Genomic DNA, 21,892 nt, shown 5'->3' on the forward strand with positions numbered 1-21,892 from the left:
TTTGACCTGGAGGATTACCTTCCATTTCCATGACTTTCTCACTGTTTGCTACTCATGATCTTATGGTTCACATACAGAGCTATAGTCCCTGAAAGGTGATGTACCTTTTCTGCTTTGCAGAGTGTAATTCCTAGAGTCATCATCTCTACCTACAGTATATGTAGTAGAGTCCTGTCTCCCCCAATAAACTATTAGAGCAAAGGACCTAATGGGTAGTACACCCATACACGTTATGGTGACTTGCGCTAAAAGGATCCAAACAGCCTCTTACCTAATTAGTACAAAGTACAGTAGAGCCTCCTTGTAACAAAAGACTTTAAACATAAGGATTATTCCAAACTTCATACTGTGTTGATGACAACCAACTAGCCTGAAACCACTGTATGCAGTTTTAATATACTGGATTTACTTAAATATATTTCGTTTTTTGTCATCTCTAAGTTTTGAAAGACATTTGAGCTTTGAAAAATGTTCTGTTAAATATGATATACTTTAATTCCTGTTCTGTAAATTTTTCCCCTTCAATTTAGGCTCTCCTTTTGGCGCATGACAAAGTGGCAGAGCAGGAAATGATGCCAGAGTCTATTTCGGAAGATAAGTTTTATGAAAACATTGGGCAATATGGAGATGAAATGGTTAAAATTGTAAGAATAGAGAAGGCAAAAGATATACCACTGGTAAGAAAATGGTCAAATTAGGTTTTGAATCATATATGCAGTATAATAGTTGTGTTGCATTCTATGTACAGTATATACATTTATCTCCATTTTATACATGCATATATACCATATAAATACCATAATAAGTATTTTAAAAAGCTGTTTAAAATGCAGCTGAAATCGAAATGTGCACAGCAGACCCAGACTAAGTACCCAGATTTACTAAATTTTGTTAGGGTGTTTGCCCAGAGCTCCTGGCCAATCTGCTGCAGAAAAGACCCCGTTTCTGTTTTTCTGGTGCCCTTAGAATCCCATGTTTTTCCTTGTCTGAATTATCTTCAGTGTTTATTCCCAAGGAAATTTGTTTTCAAAATTGGCAAATCATGAATAGAGATTTATATTCTCTTGAATACATGCATGTGTATTTGCTTAGCCTGACAAGAATTATATTATTCATGAATCACAATAGATTTCTGAATGGCATGATTCTCCTCAAATATAGCCATTGAGAAAATATTCAGGTAAATAAAAAATTGTGCTTTATCACATAGCCTGGTTCAGGGATTTATTTTTCTGATTTCCCAAGTCATCTTCCAGGACAGCTTACAAGAGAAGCTCCTACCTAGCACAGGAAACGCATGATCCACATTATAAAAAGCAAACACAGAGACCCAAACATCAGTCCATGTCTTTCCTACGGTCAGAACAGGTCACAGACTTGTCTATCTTATTTTTGCTGTGTGGCCTTTGTGCTAGGTGGCAGGGGCCTCCTTGGTTTTGGCTTTCCGTTAACAGGCAGTGAATCTGGGGAATGCTGACAGCTCAGGGTCTCTCTCAAGGCAGTTAATCAACACGGGACCCCCTCCCCAATACAGGAGCATTTCCACAAGGCATCTATTATGGGACATAGGTGGCGTTGGCAGTGGGGATTTGGACTTAGGTTAGTCTTCCTGGGGGAGGCAGTGCAGCTCTGGCGGGGTTGTGCGGTGATGGAAAGGCCGACATCTCCTTTTCTCAGTCTGGGCCTGTGTCGGTGTTCCGGAGACTGGGAGCGTCGCATATGACATCACTTCCAGTACAGAGGAAATTACGTCAAACAGGAAGTCACACATAGGCCATGTTTAGTGTGGGAATCTCAGGCCTGGAAAACTGCGGGTGCCATTTTCGCCTAATCCCTGGCTGGCTTGGTCATCATGGAGGCAGCAGATGCAAATCTGCAGACGCCACAGGACTCTGACCCTAGGGTAAGACTAAAGTGGGGACTTCTCATCTCTTGCCTGATGGAGGGGGCACCAGGGTTTTATTCCCTTTGTTTGGCCTCTGGGAGCAGGAAGGGAACAGGAAAGTCACTGATTTCTTGCAGGTTTCTGTGTATGGCTGTGGCACCTTTTGCATCCTCATGCAAATTCAGAGGGCCCTAACCTTTTGGAACATTTCATATTCCTGATGTGTGCCTGCTATACCATGTACTTGTTCTCATTGTATTGCTTCCTTTGTGTGAAATCCCTGGTGTTCTTGCCTCTGCTTTCCTAATAAAAAATGACCACACCAAGCAAGAGAATACACCATGGTAAGTTCTGTTGCTCTGCTGGGAGCACAGCCTGCTCTCCTCCAACGATCAGACTTGTGCTGACATGCCCCCCTGCACAGCCATTCACTAGGAAGATCAGTGTGCTGCTGCCCAGTGGCGATTAAATTCCACCAAAAGAAAGCTCTATTTGTGTGAAAAAAATGATTAAAACTTCATATGGGTACATTGTTGCATGACTACGGATTTGTCATTCAAAGTGCAACAGCACTTAAGTCTGAAAATTGGCCTGGGTAGGAAGAGGGTAAACGTGTGCCCGGTAGGCAAGTGGTTAAGTCCTATGTACACGAGGTCTTGTGTAGTAAACATATAAACTCCATGTTTACCATATATACACCTGAGGAGAACAGCTTAAAAAAAAAACTCATTCCCTGGCTTCTGCATGCGATGCCTTAGGAGAGGATTAAATCTCTGTCCTAGGAATGCTGAGAATCCAAAGATCTGAGGATTTAGGTATCTTGTTGAGCTTCTCTGTCATGCAAATTGCACCTTAAAGCAGAGCTCTATCTAAAAGGGGAAGTTCTGCTTTAGGGCTTCGTGCCCCTTTAAGGATTAGCACCTTTTGGGGAGTGGGAGCGAATACCCGACTTTGACAGGTTCAGCTGCGATCAGAAGCGGAAGTTGTCAAACCCCCCCTCCCTACCTGTAGTCCTCTGAAACACGTGACAGATACCAGAAGACTATGGGACCATCCACAAGGTGCAGCGCTACTCATGCTTGCGAAGTAGGCACCCAAATTTGAAGCCGCTGGGTGCCCACACTTAAGATGCTGGCGCTAGAGAAAGAGAACGGCCACTAAAACCTTCTATGGTGAGGACACCGCTGTATCGAGGGACAGGTGCAGCGTCTGTTTTTTTAAGTTAGCAGCTACAGTTTTTGTAGCTGCTGAATTTTAGTTGTTTTACATTTTGACTAGAGCTCTGCTTTGAGCTGGAAACATCAAGTACCGGGATGGCCCTCCCCATACAACTCAGTATAAAGTTCAAGAATGCAGCTCGTTGTAGTGGTGGATCAATAGTGAAATGTAAGAGCAGACAGGCCAGCTCTTGAAAAGAGCACCAGATGCGTATGCATTCATCTGGTGGCGTGCATTTTCCTTGCGTCCTTTTTAAACTGTTTTCACAGACAACAGGTTTACATTACCTATTGCATGCAGCATGTTGACTGTAATACATTTTCATTCTGAAGCTAGTTTACTTGTTGCAGGGTGCCACAGTACGGAATGAGCTGGACTCTGTCATTATCAGCCGCATAGTGAAAGGAGGTGCAGCTGAAAAGAGTGGACTTCTGCATGAAGGAGATGAAATTTTAGAAATAAATGGTATTGAAATTCGAGGAAAAGACGTCAATGATGTTTTTGAACTACTGGTAAGTTTGAAATGGATCTCAATTAATGAAATTAAAAGATTAAAGGTTTTTTTTTTGTTGTTGTTTTGTTTTTTTTTCTTTGTGAAGAGGGTGGAGAAATGTAAAACCAATGTCCAGTTTTTCATATTATGCCCTCTCTGGGGAGGTTCGTTTTCCCCCTGGTGACCACTATTCTGTAGTTCACAGGGCAATGGAAAATTCAAAATTTTACATTTGTCAACAGAACAGAGGGAACGTCTTCCAACGTGAGTGAACGGTTTCAATAGCAACGGAAAGGGCATTTCCACTTATTTCCTGTTGACTGGTTGAAGTGAAGACAGATCTCCTCAGTAGACTGCAGACCAAAATGCGCAGAAAAACATGTCTTCTGTATTTTTTTTTTTATCCTGCCCACCACAACGCACATTAGTGCATTACCATGTTTCGCAGTACGCTGCTGCGCAGTTGCAAGTAAAGGTGTGTGTGTGAAAGGCTGTTTAGAACGATGCAGTGCATTGGTTTGAATGGGCCCTTTACCAGTCTCTACTCTGTCCACTACCTTTAAACTGAACCCTTCCTGGCCTACAGTTCCTAAAGAACAATTTTAAGCAAAATTGGGTCCAATTTTTAAAGTACAGCTTTAAGCAAAATTAATTTCCTCCATCATTTTTTTGAGGATGCAGGACCTGTTCAATGTGCAGATTTACTGTCGGCCTCTAGGAGGTTTGGAAATTGTGTGAATCAGGAGGCACAATATGTACTTCTCCACTTGAAATACAACCTCTGTTTAGCTTGGTGTCCTGAGGAGTTAATGCATCTCTCTCCAACTCTCCTGGATCTTGGCTTGGTTGCTGATTTTACTAAGAAGCAGCTGATGAACTTGTCATACCAGTCCTCCTAATTGCTGGATATTCATTCTAGCAGCCATTGGTTTGCAGGTCTTACCAGATAGCTGTTTCAGATGTTGTGACTGTGGTGGTGCTTGGGAATGACCCCATCGTTGTACAGTGCCTTGAAAAAGTATTCATACCCCTTGAAATTTTCCACATTTTGTCATGGTACAACCAAAAATGTAAATGTATTTTATTGGATTTTATGTGACAGACTAACCAATGTTGGTTAAAAACATTTTTATTGAAAATTGATAATGTGACTAGTGAAACCGGTAGTGCCTCCACCCCTTTAGACCTAATGTAAGCAATAAAAAAAGCTGTTCATAGTGGCCCACAACAATGCAGCACCTACTGCCGTACACTGTATGGCTGCACGCAACATATGAGAATGTTTTCTCTGTGGATGCGATATACAGTGGTGGCAAAAATTGTAAACCGTTTAGGAAATTTTAATGTTTAGCAACTTTGCAGGCTTATCGGAAATGTTATTTTGCACTAAATGCAAATGTTTATATGCAAGACAATTTGATGTGGAATTCAATAAAAAAAAAAAAAAAAAAAAGAATTCATATATATGCAGTACAAAAAAATGTGCTTACTTTAGTCTAAAAAAGAAACTGGGCCTTTTCTGACATTTTTGTTTACGTATAAAAGTCTGCTTTTTTTTGCTAGAAAATTATTTAGAACCCCCAAACATTTATATACAATTTTTGGAAAAAGTACACTTTAATTTTAATGCACACAATATAATACCCATTTTTTTAGGTAAAATATAAAAGATGGTGTTATGCCAAGTAAATAGTTACCTAACAAAATATAACATCCAGTGGGACTGTGATCCCATAGAGGCACCCGGGGGTGTCCTGCCTCTCTGGGATTTCCATTCCACCAGATGTTATGTTAGGTATCTGTTTACTCTGCGTAACACCATATTTTATATTTTACCAAACAAATTGGGTATTATATTGTTTGTGTGCATTAAAATAAAGTGTATTTTTACAAAAACGTTGCATTCAAAAATCTGGTCAAATATTGGGTGACATAAAAAATTGCAAAACCCACCATTTAATTCTCTAGGGCTTCTGCTAAATAAAAAATGTATCCACAATTATTGCCACAATCATTGCCACACCACAACATGTTACAGATGCATTGTTGGTCGTTTTCCTTTAAATATTTTTATCCCTTCCTTCCTCCACAGCTGGTATGTTCTTTATAGCTAGTCCCACCCTCTTTTCAGTGTGTCTTTAGTTTTTGTTCTTAACACACACAATTGCTGTAGCTAGACATTCTGTGATTTCTTTATCATACATAATGGGACACAGAGCAGGCTATAATAATGATTATGTGGGTTAGATGCCACCTACAGGTGACTGGACACTAGCAGATCAGTCAGACAGGAAGTCCTCCCCTATATAACCCCTCCTACACAGAAAGTACTTCCATATTTTTTGCCAGTATATATAAGGTGGATGATCACTAATGTGCTGTTGAAGCATACCTGGAGAACCTAAAACGGTTCTTCTATGAATCAAGGACTGGACTGGTTTCTATTTCGAAAGCTGTTATCTAAAATGGATGGTACCCGAGTCTCATTGCATAGGAGAGAAGAATCCTCGAGGCCCTACAGCACTGAACCCTAATGGAACTCTGTGCAGTGTTTGTTCTGACCAAGGTACTTTCCAGCAGGGTGCTATATGGGTTCCAGGAGGTGGACCCCAGATGTAAGGGGAACCGAGCCCACTTGACAGAGCCCACCATGATGGGTGAAGGTTGCACACCAGTTATGATTCAGAGTCCTGTGGTAGGAATGGTAAGTTTACATTTGCAGTGTCTCTTTGAAAATCTGACTGGCCGTTCTCCTGGTGGCCACTGGGGGCAGTGTGTGTTTGGTCTGGCCGGGCCATGCTCTGTGTGTCTGATAGAGTATTGGGCTGCAGTTTACTCCTCCAGCCACCACAGGTTGCAAGGTCGCTCTGTATAGCCTCCTCTTGTGTAGTGGAGGCAGGAAGCAGAGGGGTGGCCATTTTGGCTTATGGATGATCAGTGAGGCTCCTGAGAAATAGCAGGGGCATGGAGCAGTCTATGGCTGGATGATAATTTGTGAGTACAGCCTGTGGGGAGCTGCATGACAAGACAGGATGTGATTATACACTGCATTAGTCTGTCTAATCCTGGAGGGCTTGTACAGCTTGTTGTAATTCACCCCTGCACAGGTATCAGTGAAATTAATAGGAGTTTTTGCTCCAGAATAACTTGCATTTGATCTGCAGGAGCTTACATTTAGACTGTACTGACGCAGCAGAGATGCTGCATTTGATGCATATGTGCTTGGCTAGCCCTGCAAAACTAGTATTAAACCAAGTGCCATTGTACTTGCATAAACTGCTTACTTACATGCATACTTAAATACGTACTTGCATAACCTGTATATGTACATGCATATTTAAATGTATGCTTGCATAAACCGCATATTTGCATACTTGTGAACTACTTACTTGCATACTTGTGTGAACTGTGTACTTGTATAATCTGCATACTTGCATAACTGAGTACCTGTATACTTTCAAAAACTGCATAAATGCATACTTGTAAACCTGCATAATTGCATACCTCCTGTGTACCTGCATGCCCGCAGACCAACATGGCTATGGACATGCATCTCTATGGGACTGCATAGATAGGTGGCAATATAGTTTCTGCATTATTGACTTAACTGGTCGCAGAAGGGGGAGGCAGCCGAGAAGCAGGTGCACCACCCTCATGTCCAGTGGAATTGGGGGGTGGGGTTATTGTAATCTGATGGTGTTCTCATTTCACGATAGACCAGTTGCATCAGGTGTATCTGGGCTACTGCGTTTGTCTGGCATTGCAGATATTCCTCATGGCGGAGCTGCAATGGTCTGTGGCTGCATCACCCTGAATGCGCGTTTCATGATAGACCAGTAGCGTCAGGTGTATCTGGACAACTGTGTTTGTCTAGCATTGCAGCTATTCCCGGTGGTAGAGCTGTAATGGACTGTGGCACATCACCCTGAACATGCCTGTTCGTGTCTGAACTCGGAAGCTAAGCAGAGTCAGCCCTGGTTAGTGCTTGGATGGGAGACTGCCTGGGAGTACCTGGTGCTGTAAGCTTTTCCCCTCTAGAATCTGAGGCTGCTGTATTTTGAGAAGTATCTCGGGCAGCGGATGCTAGGGCAGTCTCTGAGGTTATTTGCTCCGTCTTTAGCAGCAGAAACCTAATCGGTTAAGTACGCCTCTTGTGACCTCCTGGGTTCGATGCAGAATTATCAGGCTTTTGCCTTGCATTTTTGCTTCGAGCAGAAGTTATGGGCTCATTATTGTAAGACGCTCGACAGGTTTGTGGGCCCAGAACCAAATTGGGACCAGATCAGTCCGATCATTGGTGACCTCTCTGCAAGAGAGATTTTGGGTGTCCATAGTCCTCAATGACCTATATCTTCACGTGGCATTTTTATTCAGGCTCATCAAGGGCTTCCAGTAAAGAATCACCATTTTTTGTTTTGGGGCACTGCCCTTTGGGCTGATGATAATAGTGGTAGCCCAGCCCAGGAAGGGCCTGGTACACCAGCATAGTGAATCTGGCAGTGGATGCTCCTTGGACACTTCCGATCAGCCCAGACCTATTGTCTTGGGTCCAATAATGTACCTTGCTTTACGATCAATAAGATTGAAGGCTTGGCTATTGAAGCCCAGGTCTGGAAGGATCATGGGTCCAGTTATCGCTGCACTCTTGAGCGGCAGAAATACGGCTTCAGAGAGCTTCCAGGGACCTGAAAATCTTATATGCATAGTGTGAAGCCAGAATGTTGTGCCTTTGGAGATGTGTGATTTGGGAGATTTTTCATTCTTTCTCCAATTGGGAGGGAAAATGAAATTGGCTCTAAGTACCATTAAGGATTAAATTTTGTCTCTAGCCTTTTTCTTTTCCCCAGAGACCGTTGTTTCTCACTCCTCGATTTGTACTTTGTTCAAGGTGTAACACGGACGTCTGTCAGGCCTCTCTTGTGTCCTTGGGACTTAAACATGGTCTTGGCTGTCCTTGCAGAAGCCACTTTGGCAAGATGAGTGTCAGCGCTCTTTCATGTAAGGAACCGTTCTTGGTTATGCATCATGATAAGGTGATGTTGTGTTTTCATCTTTCTTGCCCAGAGTGGTTTCTAGTTTTCTCTTGAATCAGAACAGTGTCTTGCCTTTCTTTTTTCCTAGTCCACAGTCGGCAGGGGAAAGATTGTTGCATACTCTGAATGTAGTTCGAGTGGTCAGGATACAGGCAGATTCGATGGACCGCTCAGTCTTTTTCTGTCGTCACTTTTCTATGTTTCTGTGATTTACTTGCGTTTTGGTTGCACAGGTCAGCTATCCTGATTTGTGCTGCTAGAAGGGCCCAGGAAGAACAGGTGGCATCCATGTCAACTATTTCTCATTGAAAAAATTAAAGAGGTGCAATTGCGTTTATGGGTATAATCAATAATTACAAATAACCCTTAGCAGCGGTCATAATTGTGAACTAATACACACAACATCATAAGTGAATACCATATGGACCGTGCATAAATGGTGCAAAATAAATAAATATATATGAGAAACTCTGTAACAATGAGTAAAAAGCAATAATAATAATTATTCAGACCCAGTAAGTGAAAATAAGGTGCAAGGTGATGTAAATCATGATTGTGAACTCCTTGTACAATACAGCAGGAGCTCCACTGTGCTCAGACTGGTGCCCCACATGGACTAACACCGTCATCCCGTGACCACCTATCTCTAGGATGGTCATTTGCACTTTTGGGACTATCCCAGTATGCAGTGTTGCTAATGGTAACTGGTTGCTCCTCCAAAAGTGCTGTATCAATACCAACTCTCTCCTCTCCTTATTCCTGGCTCTTCTCTCCGGTGCCCTGGGTTGTGGGCGACCTCCTCATGTTCAGTGTAGGACTGATAATCATTTGAGCAAGCTGATGTCAAAGTGCAACCAATGGCCAGAGTGTTGAAGACAAAAGGCTTCAGGGGACCGTTCACACAGCCTGCCAAAAGCCTTTTTACCTAACTGCCTTTTTGGATGTGTTCTAGGAGAAGGTGTCATGGCAGATTGGAAACCATGTTAATGAGCAGAAGCTGAACCCACCCTAAGCCCTTCTATTGAGACAGACAGACGCAATTTTTCAGAATTGCTTCCAGGCTACTATGCAAATGACCATCCTAGAGATAGGTGGTCACGGGATGAGGGTGAGTGTTAGTCTATGTAGTGCACCAGTCTGAGCACAGTAAAGCACCTGTTGTGTTGTACAAGGAGTTCACAATCAAGATTTACAGCACCTTATTTTCACTTACTGGGACTGAATGATTATTATTATTGCTTTTTTACTCCTTGTTACAGAGTTTCGCATATAAATTTTTTTTCACACCATTTATGTGTGGTCCATATGGTATTCAACTATTTCTCATTGGATCTGTCAGTTAATCATTCAAGCTTATGGTTTGAAAGGGCAAGGTCCCACCCTTTTGGGTGAGCGCGCACACTGCCAGTAGTTTGGGGGGTATCTTGGGCTAAGCGTCAAGTTGCTCAGGTTTGCAAGTCCACTACATGGTATTCAATTCGTACATTCACAAGGTTTTTGCCAGGTGGATTTCAGAGCTACAGATAATTCTTTGGTCGCAGCACATTACGAACAGCTGAATAGGTCCTTTTGTGATTGATGATGGTGGTTATTATGATGTCACCAGCCACTCAGATTTTTATTGCTTTGGGACATCCCATGTAATCTAATTTATAGCCTGCTCTATGTCCCGTGATGCACGATAAAGAAAATTGGATTTTTTTTTTCTACATACTTGCCTGTATACATCACGGGACACAGAAGTCCCTCCCCTCTTTCTGGAATTTCATTGCTTGCTACAAAAATTGAAGTATTTCCTTTGTAGGAGGGGTTATATAGTGGTGGACTTCTTATTTGATTGATCTGCCAGTGTCCATTCACCTGTAGGAGGCGCACAACCCACATAGTCATTATTATAGCCTGCTCTGTGTCCAGTGATGTTATTTTTAATTAAAGCTTTCTATGGTCTGGAAGATATTCAGTTCAAGTCACTCTCTGCCAGTTTTACCTAGACTGTAAGTTACAGCTATCTTGCCTCAACTGGATCATCAGAGCAAACTTCAATGCTTAGTTTGGAGAGGCAGAACAAGATAATTAGTGATTTTGCCTGCAGTTTTCATGTTGCTCTTTGCAGGGACATCAATGAAATGGGAAGATCCATTCATTTATTAAAATAGAGCTACAATATTCTGCATGCAATGTAAGACCACATTCAGGGTAGATATCTCCTTCCTCTGCATTTATAAACTGTTAAAAAAAAAAAAAGAAAACCTTAAAAAAACTGAGTGGGTGATTGCTGTCTAGTAATTAGAAAGAGTTCCGCAAAAGGCAACACAATTAATAAGGAAATGGAGGAACTCAGCTATGAGCATCAATTACATAAATTGCAGATACTCACTCTGGAGAAGAGTCTCTTAAGAGGGGATATGATTACAGTGTAGAAATGTGTCAAATGTGAATTCAGTAACTCATTAACGGTTTACTCTAAGGTCCCTGAAGAGGTCGTGTGGGGCCACAATTTGAGGTTAGAAGAAATGATTAAGCTTTAGAGTCCTTTAGAGGGGTTAAAAAGTGGATCTCCCTTCTACAGGAAATGGTACTAGAGTGTTGACAACTTAAAAAAACTTACATATCTTCCTCAGGAAGCAGAATTTACAGGTCTATGAGACACATGTACAGGTTTATGCGACACGTGTGTGTACACACACACACGCACACACACACTTAAATGCAATACATGATGGAATACTATGAAGGTGAGCTTGAAGGAGCATCAATGATCTTTGCAGATCTCCATGTGTGGTTATAGTATAACTTGAAGAATGCAGTATAATAAAATGCATGGATAACCACTTTTTGATTTGTGCCTTTTTTCAGGAAGCTTACTTATCTCGTAAAATCTCCCCTTGCTCTTTGGAATCTAAATTTGGTCCTTACTTTTCTTCAGAAGCCTGCCTTGGAATGCATTCCAGAAGCTCCCTTGCTTGGCTTGTCCCAGAAGGTAAACAAAGAAACACTGCGCCTCTAAGTGTGTACTGTGAAGGTATTTAATAGAAAGATAAGTAGTAACTCACATCTTAGAATTTAAAAACAGGTTCATGGCTAAGAGGGTAAGACGTCTGTAGCCCGATGTTGCCCGATGTTGCCCGATGTTGCCCGATGTTGTTGTGTGTCTGATCCAGAGAGGAGATTGATCTCCTCTCTGGATCAGACACACAACAACATCTGGCTACAGACGTCTCACCCTCTTACCCATGAGCCTGTTTTTAAATCCTAAGATGCGAGTTACTTCTTATCTTTCTATTAAATACCTTCACAGTACACACTTAGAGGCGCTGTTTCTTTGTTTCCCTACTGCAGAGTTATGCTTCGCTCCTACGCAGCTTGCCCTTAGTGCCTACTGGACTACCTTCACCCCTGCCCATTTGGAACTCATCAAACATACATGGACTGCCACACCATGCGCCTGTTATCCCTTTTGTATTGTCCCAGAAGGTAGCCTTTACATGACCTTGGAGCATTTCAAAGCTTGACAGCCCTGTCCTACCTTTCCTCATCCTTTACAAGGATAGAATAGGTATTCTTGTAAACCCAGACATTCACTCTTTTCTAAGGCGATGTCCTTTTACAACACCTGGAAAAAAGTATGGTATCACCACTCTTGGAAAATGTTCATTCAATTGTTTGTGTAGAAAAAAAACTAATCACAGACATGCCTCAAAACTATTTTCATTCAACATTCCAACCTTCTGGCTTTAAGAAACACTTAAAAAAAGAAAACTGTGGTCAGTTGCTACTGTTTTTTCAGATCAAGCAGTGGAATAAAATATGGAATCACTCAATTCTGAGGAAAATATTATGGAATCATGAAAAAATCACTACAGTTCACCACTAGTACTTTGTTGCACCACCTCTGGCTTTTATATCAGCTTGAATTCTCTGAGGCATGGATTTAACTATTGACAGTCAGTATTCTTCATCAATCCCGCTCCAACTTTCTCTTAATGCAGTTGCCAGATCAGCTTTGCAGGTTGGATACTTGTCATGGACCATTTTCTTTCTTTTCCACCATAGCTTTTCAATTGGATTAAGGTCCGGATTATTTGCAGTTTTCACGGCTTTTGCCCTATGGAAAGATGCATTATCATCCTGAAAAATGATGTCATCATCACCAAACATCTTTTCAATTGATAGAATAAGAAAAGTGTCAAAAATCACAATATAAATCTAGTTTTCTTTCTTTATTTTTTGTAAATGTTTCTTAAAGCCAGAAGGTTGGAATGTTAAATGAAAATAGTTTTCCCAAAGCGTCTTTCAGGATGGCTACATGAGAAATACCGGCTTCGCCCCTACAGGAAACACAATACTGATATAATTTAAAAAGGCCCTCCCTCCCCCTCGTCCTCAGTATTATTGTGTTTCCGAGTTCCAGTCGAAGACATCACTAGGTTTGTTGTTTTTCTGTTAGTGCGGGCAATTGTATTGCCTGTCTTTCTTCTCTGGGAGTCCTGCCTGTGGGTAGTGTCCCAGGAAATTACTCTGCACGCTGCACTAGAAAAGATCTTGGGTTACCTGGATAACTAGGTTGAGGAATAACTCCAGAGGCTCCTTTTTTGACCCTGCTGGGGGACCTGCTGTTGGACCAGAGTGCGGGGGTGGGAGATCTGCAGGGACTGGGAAGGTAAGCTGTCCTTCAATATGTCTTTCCTGTGTCAAGTCCATGTGGTGCCTCTCCCGGGTCCCTCCAAGATGGCCGCGGTTCGTCACTTCTGGCGGCTGAGGGGTGTACCAAGATGGCAGTGTCGGCACTTTGGCCATCGGGTGCACGTCAAGACACCATTTTTTAAACAAGGAGAAGCTGTACTATAGACACACAGAGCATCAGACCTGGTTTAAAACGGCTGTGGCTGCAGAAGCCCTGTGCTGTCCAGTACTGAGGCCCTCATCTTCCCAAATATGCAAGAGGGAAAAGTTGTAGAGCCAAATTGGACGCCCCCAAGCCTAGGACAAGTCAGCCAGGCATCACCTCTGAGGGATCCAGAGCCTTGGTTGCTGAGGTTGGGGGTCTCTGGCACCAGTAGTAGAGGCAGGTTGGGGGTGGTCAGGTGAGAAGGGCCAGTATATTGTGCACTCTTTGTTTTTTCTTTGTTTTCTCGCAAATCAAAAAAGAGATGTGGGAGCTGTGGCTCCAGGTTGTCAGATTCCTACACAAAAAAGATATGCGAAAAATGTATTTATCTGTAGCAGGTTCTGACTCAGTCTCCATCAAAAATTTCATGCTACCCATACGGGACTAAACGATATCCACTTTATGTTCAGTCAGATCTGTAGTATCTGATGAACCTTCTACATCTCAGGCTGCTTCCCTTCTTTGTGAACACGCTCCTGTCATTCTCCCTTCTGTAGATACAAATGTCCTGCCTCTGATTCGAAGGAAGAGGGGAAATCCCCTTGTTCTTTTGGGGGATTTTTCATTCATTTTTCATTTCCTGGTAGGGGGTTCGTGCGAGCTACACGCACCGCTATTTGCGGCCTCAGCTGTCAATCGAGTCCCGGCTGGTGATTACTCGCCGGCACCCCGTGATCGAGCAGCATTACCGACCGGGAGAGAACTGTAAGTAAACATCTACAGTTCTCTCCCCTGTCAGCTCCTGCACACTGCTATGCATGGCTTTGCAAAGCAGAGCCATGCAAAGCAGTGTGTTTACAGTGAAGCCCACACACACAGCACAAAGTAAAACAGCACACAGTTAACCCTTTGATCGCCCCACATGTTAACTCCTTCCTGCCCAGTGCCATTAGTACAGTGTCCGTGCTTTTTATTAAAATCCCAGTATATATACCACCATTTGTAAATGCTATAACGTTCATGTAAACCAATTAATTTACGCGTATGGTGATTTTTTTTTTATTTTTGTTGTTAGGAAAGACTAAGTAGCAGAATACATTTTGACCTAAATTTATGATGAAATTTGATTTGTTTAAATTTTTTTTACTGGACATGTTTAATAGCAAAAAGTAAAAAATTTTGTTTTTCTCTCACAATTGTCAGTCTTTTTTTTAATAGCGCAAAAAATAAAACCGCACCGATGATCAAATACCACCGAAAGAAAGCTCTATTCTTGTGGGAAAAAAAGGACATAAATTTTATTTGGGTGCAGCGTTGCATGACCGCGCAATTGTCAGTTAAAGTATTGCAGCGCCTAAACGCAAAAACTGGCCTGGTCAGGAAGGGGGGTAAATCCTATGGAGGGCAAGTGGTTAAGGAAGGCCTGGGATGCTTTGGCTTTTGCCCTTGGACCAGTTTTAGCCTCAACTTGTATAACCAGAAACCTAGATCTTTAGGTTGACAAGTTGGATTAACTCCTTTCCGCAGATACGCTTATTGCCCAGGTTAGGGAGGCACTGCCGCTTGTATCTAAATCAGTAGCCTTTTTAGCGGATGTTGCTGCAGAAAGTGTTAGAGCCACTGCCAGAGACACGGCTTTTTTGAACTCTGCCCGTAGGACCATTGCCTTAAGGCTTGGGATGGAGACTTATCTTCTAAGTGTAAGCTTTTTGGTTTACTGTTTGAAGGCAACCTATTATTTGGCTCAGGTCTCTGTACTTTTCTTTCTCATTCTTCAGAAAAAGGCGGCAAATTTCCAGTGAAAAGAGAGAGAGAAAGATATAGAATTTTCATACCAAGGGATCCTTTCAGGGTAAGCAAGTGAAAAGTCAGTTTGACCCCAAGAAGTCTCATCTGGGAAGAAAGCGTTGGGCTTTTGACAAGACCAAAGGAAAAGGGGGGGGGGGCCTTGTTTACCTTTGGAGATCCCGCTCCCAAAACCGACAAGTGACGCAAGGCCCTGGGTGGGCGGCAGGTTATCCCTTTTTTCAGACGTTTCGGGACAAAGGGGGATAGGTCCCTTTGTTCTTCAAATTATAAGAGGGTGATACAAACTAGAATTTTGCGTTTCCCCCTCCCCAACTTTTTTTGGCAACAAAACTGCTAAGGGACAGAAATCCCTTGTAGAGGTTATCTCACATTTGGCTTCTCAGGGGGCCGTTGTTCCAGTACCAGTAGAATTTAGTTTCCAGGGTTACTATTTTCATATATTTCTGGTAAAAAAAAAGTTCAGGTGGGATCAGGATAAGCATCAATCTAAAGGGCCTGAACTGTCATCTTGTTTACAAGAGGTTTCGAATGGAGAATATTTTCACTGTGAGGAATCTGCTATTCCAGGAAGTCTTCATGACCTCTCTGGATTTGCAAGATGCCTACCTCCATGTTCCTATGCATCAAGATCACCAGAAATATCTGAGATTTGCAATTGATTCAGAGAAGGGAGTACAGCACTCGCAATTTCAGTCACTACTGTTCGGCCTTGCATTAGCCCCAAAATCTATCTTATGTGTTTCATCCGCTGGCAATTCTTTGGTTGTTCAGAAGATCACCCTGGAAGACTGCCAAGTGATTCTCATAGTTCCATACTGGTCCAAAATTAGTTGGTTTGCGATCCTTTTGTTCCGGTCGGTGTCCCCTCCCTGGATTCTCCCCGACCGTTTGGATATACTTCTCCAAGGGCCACCCCAACCCTCGTCTTTTCCGACTGATGGCCTGGAGGCAGAAGGGCTGATCCTCAAATCCAAGGGATGTTGAGAAAGTAATTCAGACCCTTCTAAACAATAGGAAGAGTTGCACTAGAAAAATGTATGTGAAGGTTTGAAGAACCTTTCATTCTTAGAGATCTAGATCAGGGAGGTTGGATACTTCTATTCCTGTAGTGCTAGATTTTTTGCAGGCGGTGGATAGGGGTTTGGCAGTCATTACCTTGAAGGTACAGGTGGCAGCCTTGTCCGTATTTTTGGATCAAAGATTGGCTGAGGATTCTCTTTTTAGAAGGTTTCTAGTGGCTAGGGAGAGACAAACTCCTAGGATGCTTAAAATGGTTCCTCTGTGGGATCTGTCCTTAGTCTTGGACACTCTTACGAAAGCTCAGTTTGAGCCCTTATCAGATTGTTCTTTAACCACTTGCCTACAGGGCACTTGTACCCCCTTCCTGTCCAGGCCAATTTTCAGCTTTCAGTGCTGTCACACTTTGAATGACAGTTGCGCGGTTATGCAACACTGTACCCATATGAAATTTCTTTTGGTGGTATTTAATCACCTCTGGGTTTTTTTTGCTAAACATCTCAAAAACAACTGAAAATTTTGAAAAAAAGTTTTTCCTTAGCTTCTGTTATAAAATGTTGTAAATAAGTTATTTGTCTCCTTCACTGATGTGCGCTAATGAGGCTGCACTGATGGGCACTGATAGGAGGCACTGGTAGGTGGCACTGATGGACATTGACAGGCATCACTGATAGGCACTGAAAGGCAGCACTCATATATGGTACTGATAGGCGGCACTGACTTGCACTGATAGGCGGCACTGAAAGGCAGCTCAGATGGGCACTGATATGTATCATTGATATGCACTGCTAGGCACTGATATGTGGCATTGATGGGCACTGGCAGGTGGCATTGATGGGGCTACACTGATCATCAGTGCTCTGATGATCAGTGTACATGTCCCCTCTGAGAAATGCCGATTACCGGCTCTCCTGTCCTCACAAGCTGTCAGTGTAACAGCTTGTGAGGAGAGAAATGCTGATAACCGGCATTTCCTTATTTACATGCGATCAGCTGTGATTGGACACAGCTGATCACATGACAGAGCCGACGTCTTCGACTTTTTCCGTTGATCGGTGATAGCCGCTCTGAGCACCCCCGGATCTGCGCACACATGGTTAGAGTGGGAGGACGATGACGTCCTCCCAGAAAGAGAGAACCGCCTTGCGCCCGTCATTTCCTTATATGGCCGGCAGGAGGCGGTTAAAGAAACATGTTGATATTGAGGTGGCTATTTTCAAAAATCTGTGGCAATTTTGGCAATAAACATCCTTATATTTGGCGGGAGGTGGTTAAAGAGTCTTTCTGGTAAGATGGCCGTCTTTTTCTTGGAAGGGTCCTTATTTAACCGTTTTGGAGGACAGGGTAGTTTTAAGACCTGATCCTATGTACCCTACTAAAGTTTCATAAGATTTTCACCGTTCTCAGATACTTTGCCTTGTTTCTGCAGGTCCTCTAGGAATGAGAAAGAGACATTTAGTTTTTTTAGATGTCAGAAGATGTTTGTTAGAATATTTGAGAGTGACCAGAGATTTCAAAAAATCTAGCCATCTTCTGGTTCTTTTCAGTGGACCTAGAAAGGGTCTTTGTGATTCAAAAAGTTCTATTGTCAGATGGGTTCGTGAAACTAGATTGTGTGCGTACAAGAGCTTGGGCCAGCAGCCTCCTTCCAGATTAGGTGCACATTCTACAAGAGCCTTATCAGCCTCCAGGGCAGAAAGAGCAGGTGGTTCATGGGAAGACATTTCCAGAGCAGCAGTTTGGTCGCATAACCATGGCTTTGTTAAACACTACTATGTGGAACTTCTTTCTACCTAGGACTTGGCCTTTAGAAGGATATTTCTAAGGGTAATGGTCCCTCCCTGAGGTGGGAATGTTTTTTTTTTTTTTTATCCTCTCATGTAGCTGTCCTGGAAGACGCTTTAGGAAAACCATGATTACTTAGGTAACGATCTTTCCGGAGTCTTCCAGGATGGCAGCATGCCGTCCATTGAGAGAGCTGTGCCACTGTAGTGCCATCTTTGCCCGGAGCCCGCAAACCTGGAAAGAAGATGGAAGCCCTGTCAGTGTGCTTGGAGGGCTTCGTTTTAAGGCAAGGCTTTCATAGTGTGCTAGTATGCAATGCATACTAGCACATTATACTCTTGCTGGGTGAAGATTTTTTTCTTGCAGTTTACTACTGCTTTAAAGAGGTCGTTGTACTTTTTTTTTTTTCTTCTTTTGTCTGGCTCTGGTCATTTCATGGAAATTGACACTTTATGTTGTAAGGGCTGTTGTCTTGCTTCCTTAGGAAGATACATTTTCTGTTCATCATTCTGAATGGCCCTTACTTGTGCCCAGACTTGTAGTGAAACAATATCTAGAGAGATTAGAATTTTTGTAATGGAAGGTTATTTCGGCCTTCTCCTGTTATTCACTACTTTGCTACTACTAATTTTGTCTGCAGATGCTTAAGTAAAACAACTAGATGGGGCTTTGCCTCTTTGATTTATATAGAGTCCAATCTAGCTATACCTACATTTTGAAGAATACAGTCCCCAAATAGACTACCAGCAAAAAGGATTTTATGGCTGGTACAGAAAAAAATACTATTTGGAATTTGTGTGGATTGTGGTAAATTGTATCTATCTCCAGGATGTTAGTGTTTTAAGATTGTGACGGGAGTGACTTTTGGGGGTGGGGGGACCTCTGTATCATCTCCCCAAATCATTATGTTTAACCCACCCTGTGCCTGTTTAAGGGGTACAGGGTGTGTATGTGAATGTCTGAGTCTTGTGTATAATGTGTGTTCCTTTGTCTAGCCCACATGGCTGTCCATTGTCTGTTTGCCATGTGCTTCCCCCCATTGTGCTGTGTCTGCCTGTCCAGCCAACTATTATGGGATGTACTGTTTGTGTATTGGTGTGGGGGTTGGTCAATGTCCTTTACCATGTGTTTCATCCCATTGTTCTGTGTCTGGGTGGGATGGGGCGGGCTGATGATGTATTTCCTGTTCCTGGTTGTGTTTCCCCGCCCTCTGTATAAAACATGTTGTTTGTGTAAAATAAAGAGTTGTTGGCTTCCTGTTTTAGTAAGATCTGGGTATTGTCTATTTTCCTGAGGGATTTCAAGGGTGTGGTCCGTGGATGGTGTTCGGACAGGGGAAGTTGTGCTATAACGGAAAAACTCAGTGCGGTCTGGGTTCCGGTTCCGTTACAAAGATCTTTTCACAAGATTTTTAAAGCCCATAGCGAAGGCCATAACAATTCTTAGAGACTATATCATGCTTACCTGATTGTTTTTTGCAATACGGAAGATGATGCCCTTATTTTGGGAGGAGCCTGAAGACATTGTCTACTACTGGGATACCTAACTAGTGGAGCCTTTTAAATATAAGATGGCATGATTTAAACCACCATCATTGCCAGTGCTAAGTGTGCCTTTCTCCCCATTCAGACAGTGCCATGGAAATTTTTATCTTGTTGAGATTGATTCATAAGACTGAATGTGCGTAATATTTAATCTGTTATTGTTTGTGTTTTTTTTCTAGGCTGAAATGCATGGGACACTATCTTTTGTACTCATTCCAAGTCAGCAGACAAAGGCTCCACCAGCAAGAGACACTGTGGTAAGTTTTCATTACTATTTTCTGTGTGTGTGTAAGAATTTTGTTTCATTATTGGTTATATCCCCGGTGCCCAAATTGTGGCACAAAGGCTACACGCCAGCCCTTTGGTATTTGTTTTGTTGCCCTTGGACCCCGGCGCTCTATATTGGAAGCATTGATTTGAAAAGGCATAATGGCACTGATCTGTTCTAGCTTCATGTACAGTGAGGAACAGAAGTATTTGAACACCCTGCGATTTTGCAAGTTCTCCCACTTAGAAATCATGGAGGGGTCTGAAATTCACATTGTAGGTGCATTCCCACTCTGAGAGACAGAATTAAAAAAAAAATTCAGGAAATCACATTGTATGATTTTTAAAGAATGTATTTGTCTTGCACTGCTGAACATAAGTATTTGAACACCTAAAAAAAAAAAGCAAGAATTCTGACTCTCAAAGACTGTGCCTAAAACGTCCACCTCTACACCACTTATTAATCTAACTTAGTAGCACCTTTCTGAGCTCTTTAAAGACACCTGTCCACCCCACAGTCAGACGCCAACTACTGCCATGGGCAAGACCAAAGAGCTGTCAAAAGACACCAGAGACAAAATTGTGGACCTCCACAAGGCTGGAAAGGGCTACGGGGCAATTGCCAAGCAGCTTGGTGAAAAGAGATCAACTGTTGGAGCAATTGTTAGAAAATGGAAGAGGCTAAAGACGACTGTCAGTCTCCCTCGGACTGGGGCTCCATGCAAGATCTCACCTCGTGGGGTATCACTGATGATAAGAAAGGTGGGGAATCAGCCCAGAACCACAAGGGAGGAGCTGGTCAATGACATGAAGAGAGCTGGGACCACAGTTTCAAAGGCCACTGTCGGTAGAACACTACGCCGTCATGGTTTCAAATCATGCATTGCACGGAAGGTTCCCCTGCTCAAGTCATCACATGTCCAGGCCTGTCTGAAGTTTGCCAATGACCATCTGGATGATCCAGAGGAGGCATGGGAGAACGTCATGTGGTCAGATGAGACCAAAGTTGAACTTTTTGGTCTAAACGTCACTCGTCGTGTTTGGAGGAAAAAGAAGGATTAGTTGCATCCCAAGAACACCATCCCTACTGTGAAGCATGGGGTGGTAACATCATGCTTTGGGGGTGCTTTTCTGCGAAGGGGACAGGACGACTGCACTGTATTAAGGAGAGGATGAATGGGGCCATTTATTGTGAGATTTTGAGCAACAACCTCCTCAGTCAGAGCATTGAAGATGGGTCGTGGCTGGGTCTTCCAACATGACAACAACCTGAAGCACACAGCCAGGATAAACAAGGAGTGGCTCTGTAAGAAGCATATCAAAGTTCTGGAGTGGTCTAGCCAGTCTCCAGACCTAAATCCAATAGAACATCTTTGGAAGGAGCTGAAACTCCGTATTGCTCAGCGACAGCCCCGGAACCTGACAGATCTAGAGGAGATCTGTGTGGGGGAGTGGGCCAAAATCCCTGTTGCAGTGTGTGCAAACCTGGGCAAGAACGACAGGAAACGTTTGACCTCCGTAATTGCAAACAAAGGCTTCTGTGCCAAATATTAACACTGATTTTCTCAGGTGTTCAAATACTTATGTTCAGCAGTGCAAGACAAATAAATTCTTTAAAAATCATACAATGTGATTCCTGTATTTTTGTTTTTTTTTTAATTCTGTCTCTCAGAGTGGGAATGCACCTACAATGTGAATTTCAGACCCCTCCATGATTTCTAAGTGGGAGAACTTGCAAAATCGCAGGGTGTTCAAATTCTTCTGTTCCTCACTGTATCCTGCATGCAGTTTCTCACTGTTTTGTGCAGCAAGCCTCCAGTCTCCAAACAAACCTGTAGTATGTCCACAGTTTCTGACCATCATTTCTTGTAGTGTCTGCAGTCTTTGACAGTGACAATTTACTACTTTAGATACATTGTTTAACAACAATAATAGTATACATTTCTGATTTCCATTCATTATTGATAGGTTTCCACAGCCACCTCTCTGTACTTTAAAGCACATGGTATCATC

The 21,892-nt window shown here is 42.7% G+C and overlaps 1 protein-coding gene across 1 annotated transcript in view; it reads left to right on the forward strand.

Moving 5' to 3' along the window:
• PALS1 (protein associated with LIN7 1, MAGUK p55 family member) overlaps positions 1-21,892 on the forward strand; it is a 197,850-nt gene that overhangs the window by 99,380 nt on the left and 76,578 nt on the right. Inside the window, exons 5-7 of the mRNA XM_089681487.1 lie at positions 531-677; positions 3,454-3,615; positions 19,792-19,869. Of these exons, the coding sequence (XP_089537613.1) occupies positions 531-677; positions 3,454-3,615; positions 19,792-19,869 (387 nt within the window). The remainder of the gene's footprint in view (positions 1-530; positions 678-3,453; positions 3,616-19,791; positions 19,870-21,892) is intronic.

The sequence above is a fragment of the Staurois parvus genome, unplaced genomic scaffold, assembly GCF_062004578.1.
Source record: "Staurois parvus isolate SC_StPar_1 unplaced genomic scaffold, SC_StPar_1.0 ptg000267l, whole genome shotgun sequence".
Lineage (NCBI taxonomy): Eukaryota > Metazoa > Chordata > Amphibia > Anura > Ranidae > Staurois > Staurois parvus.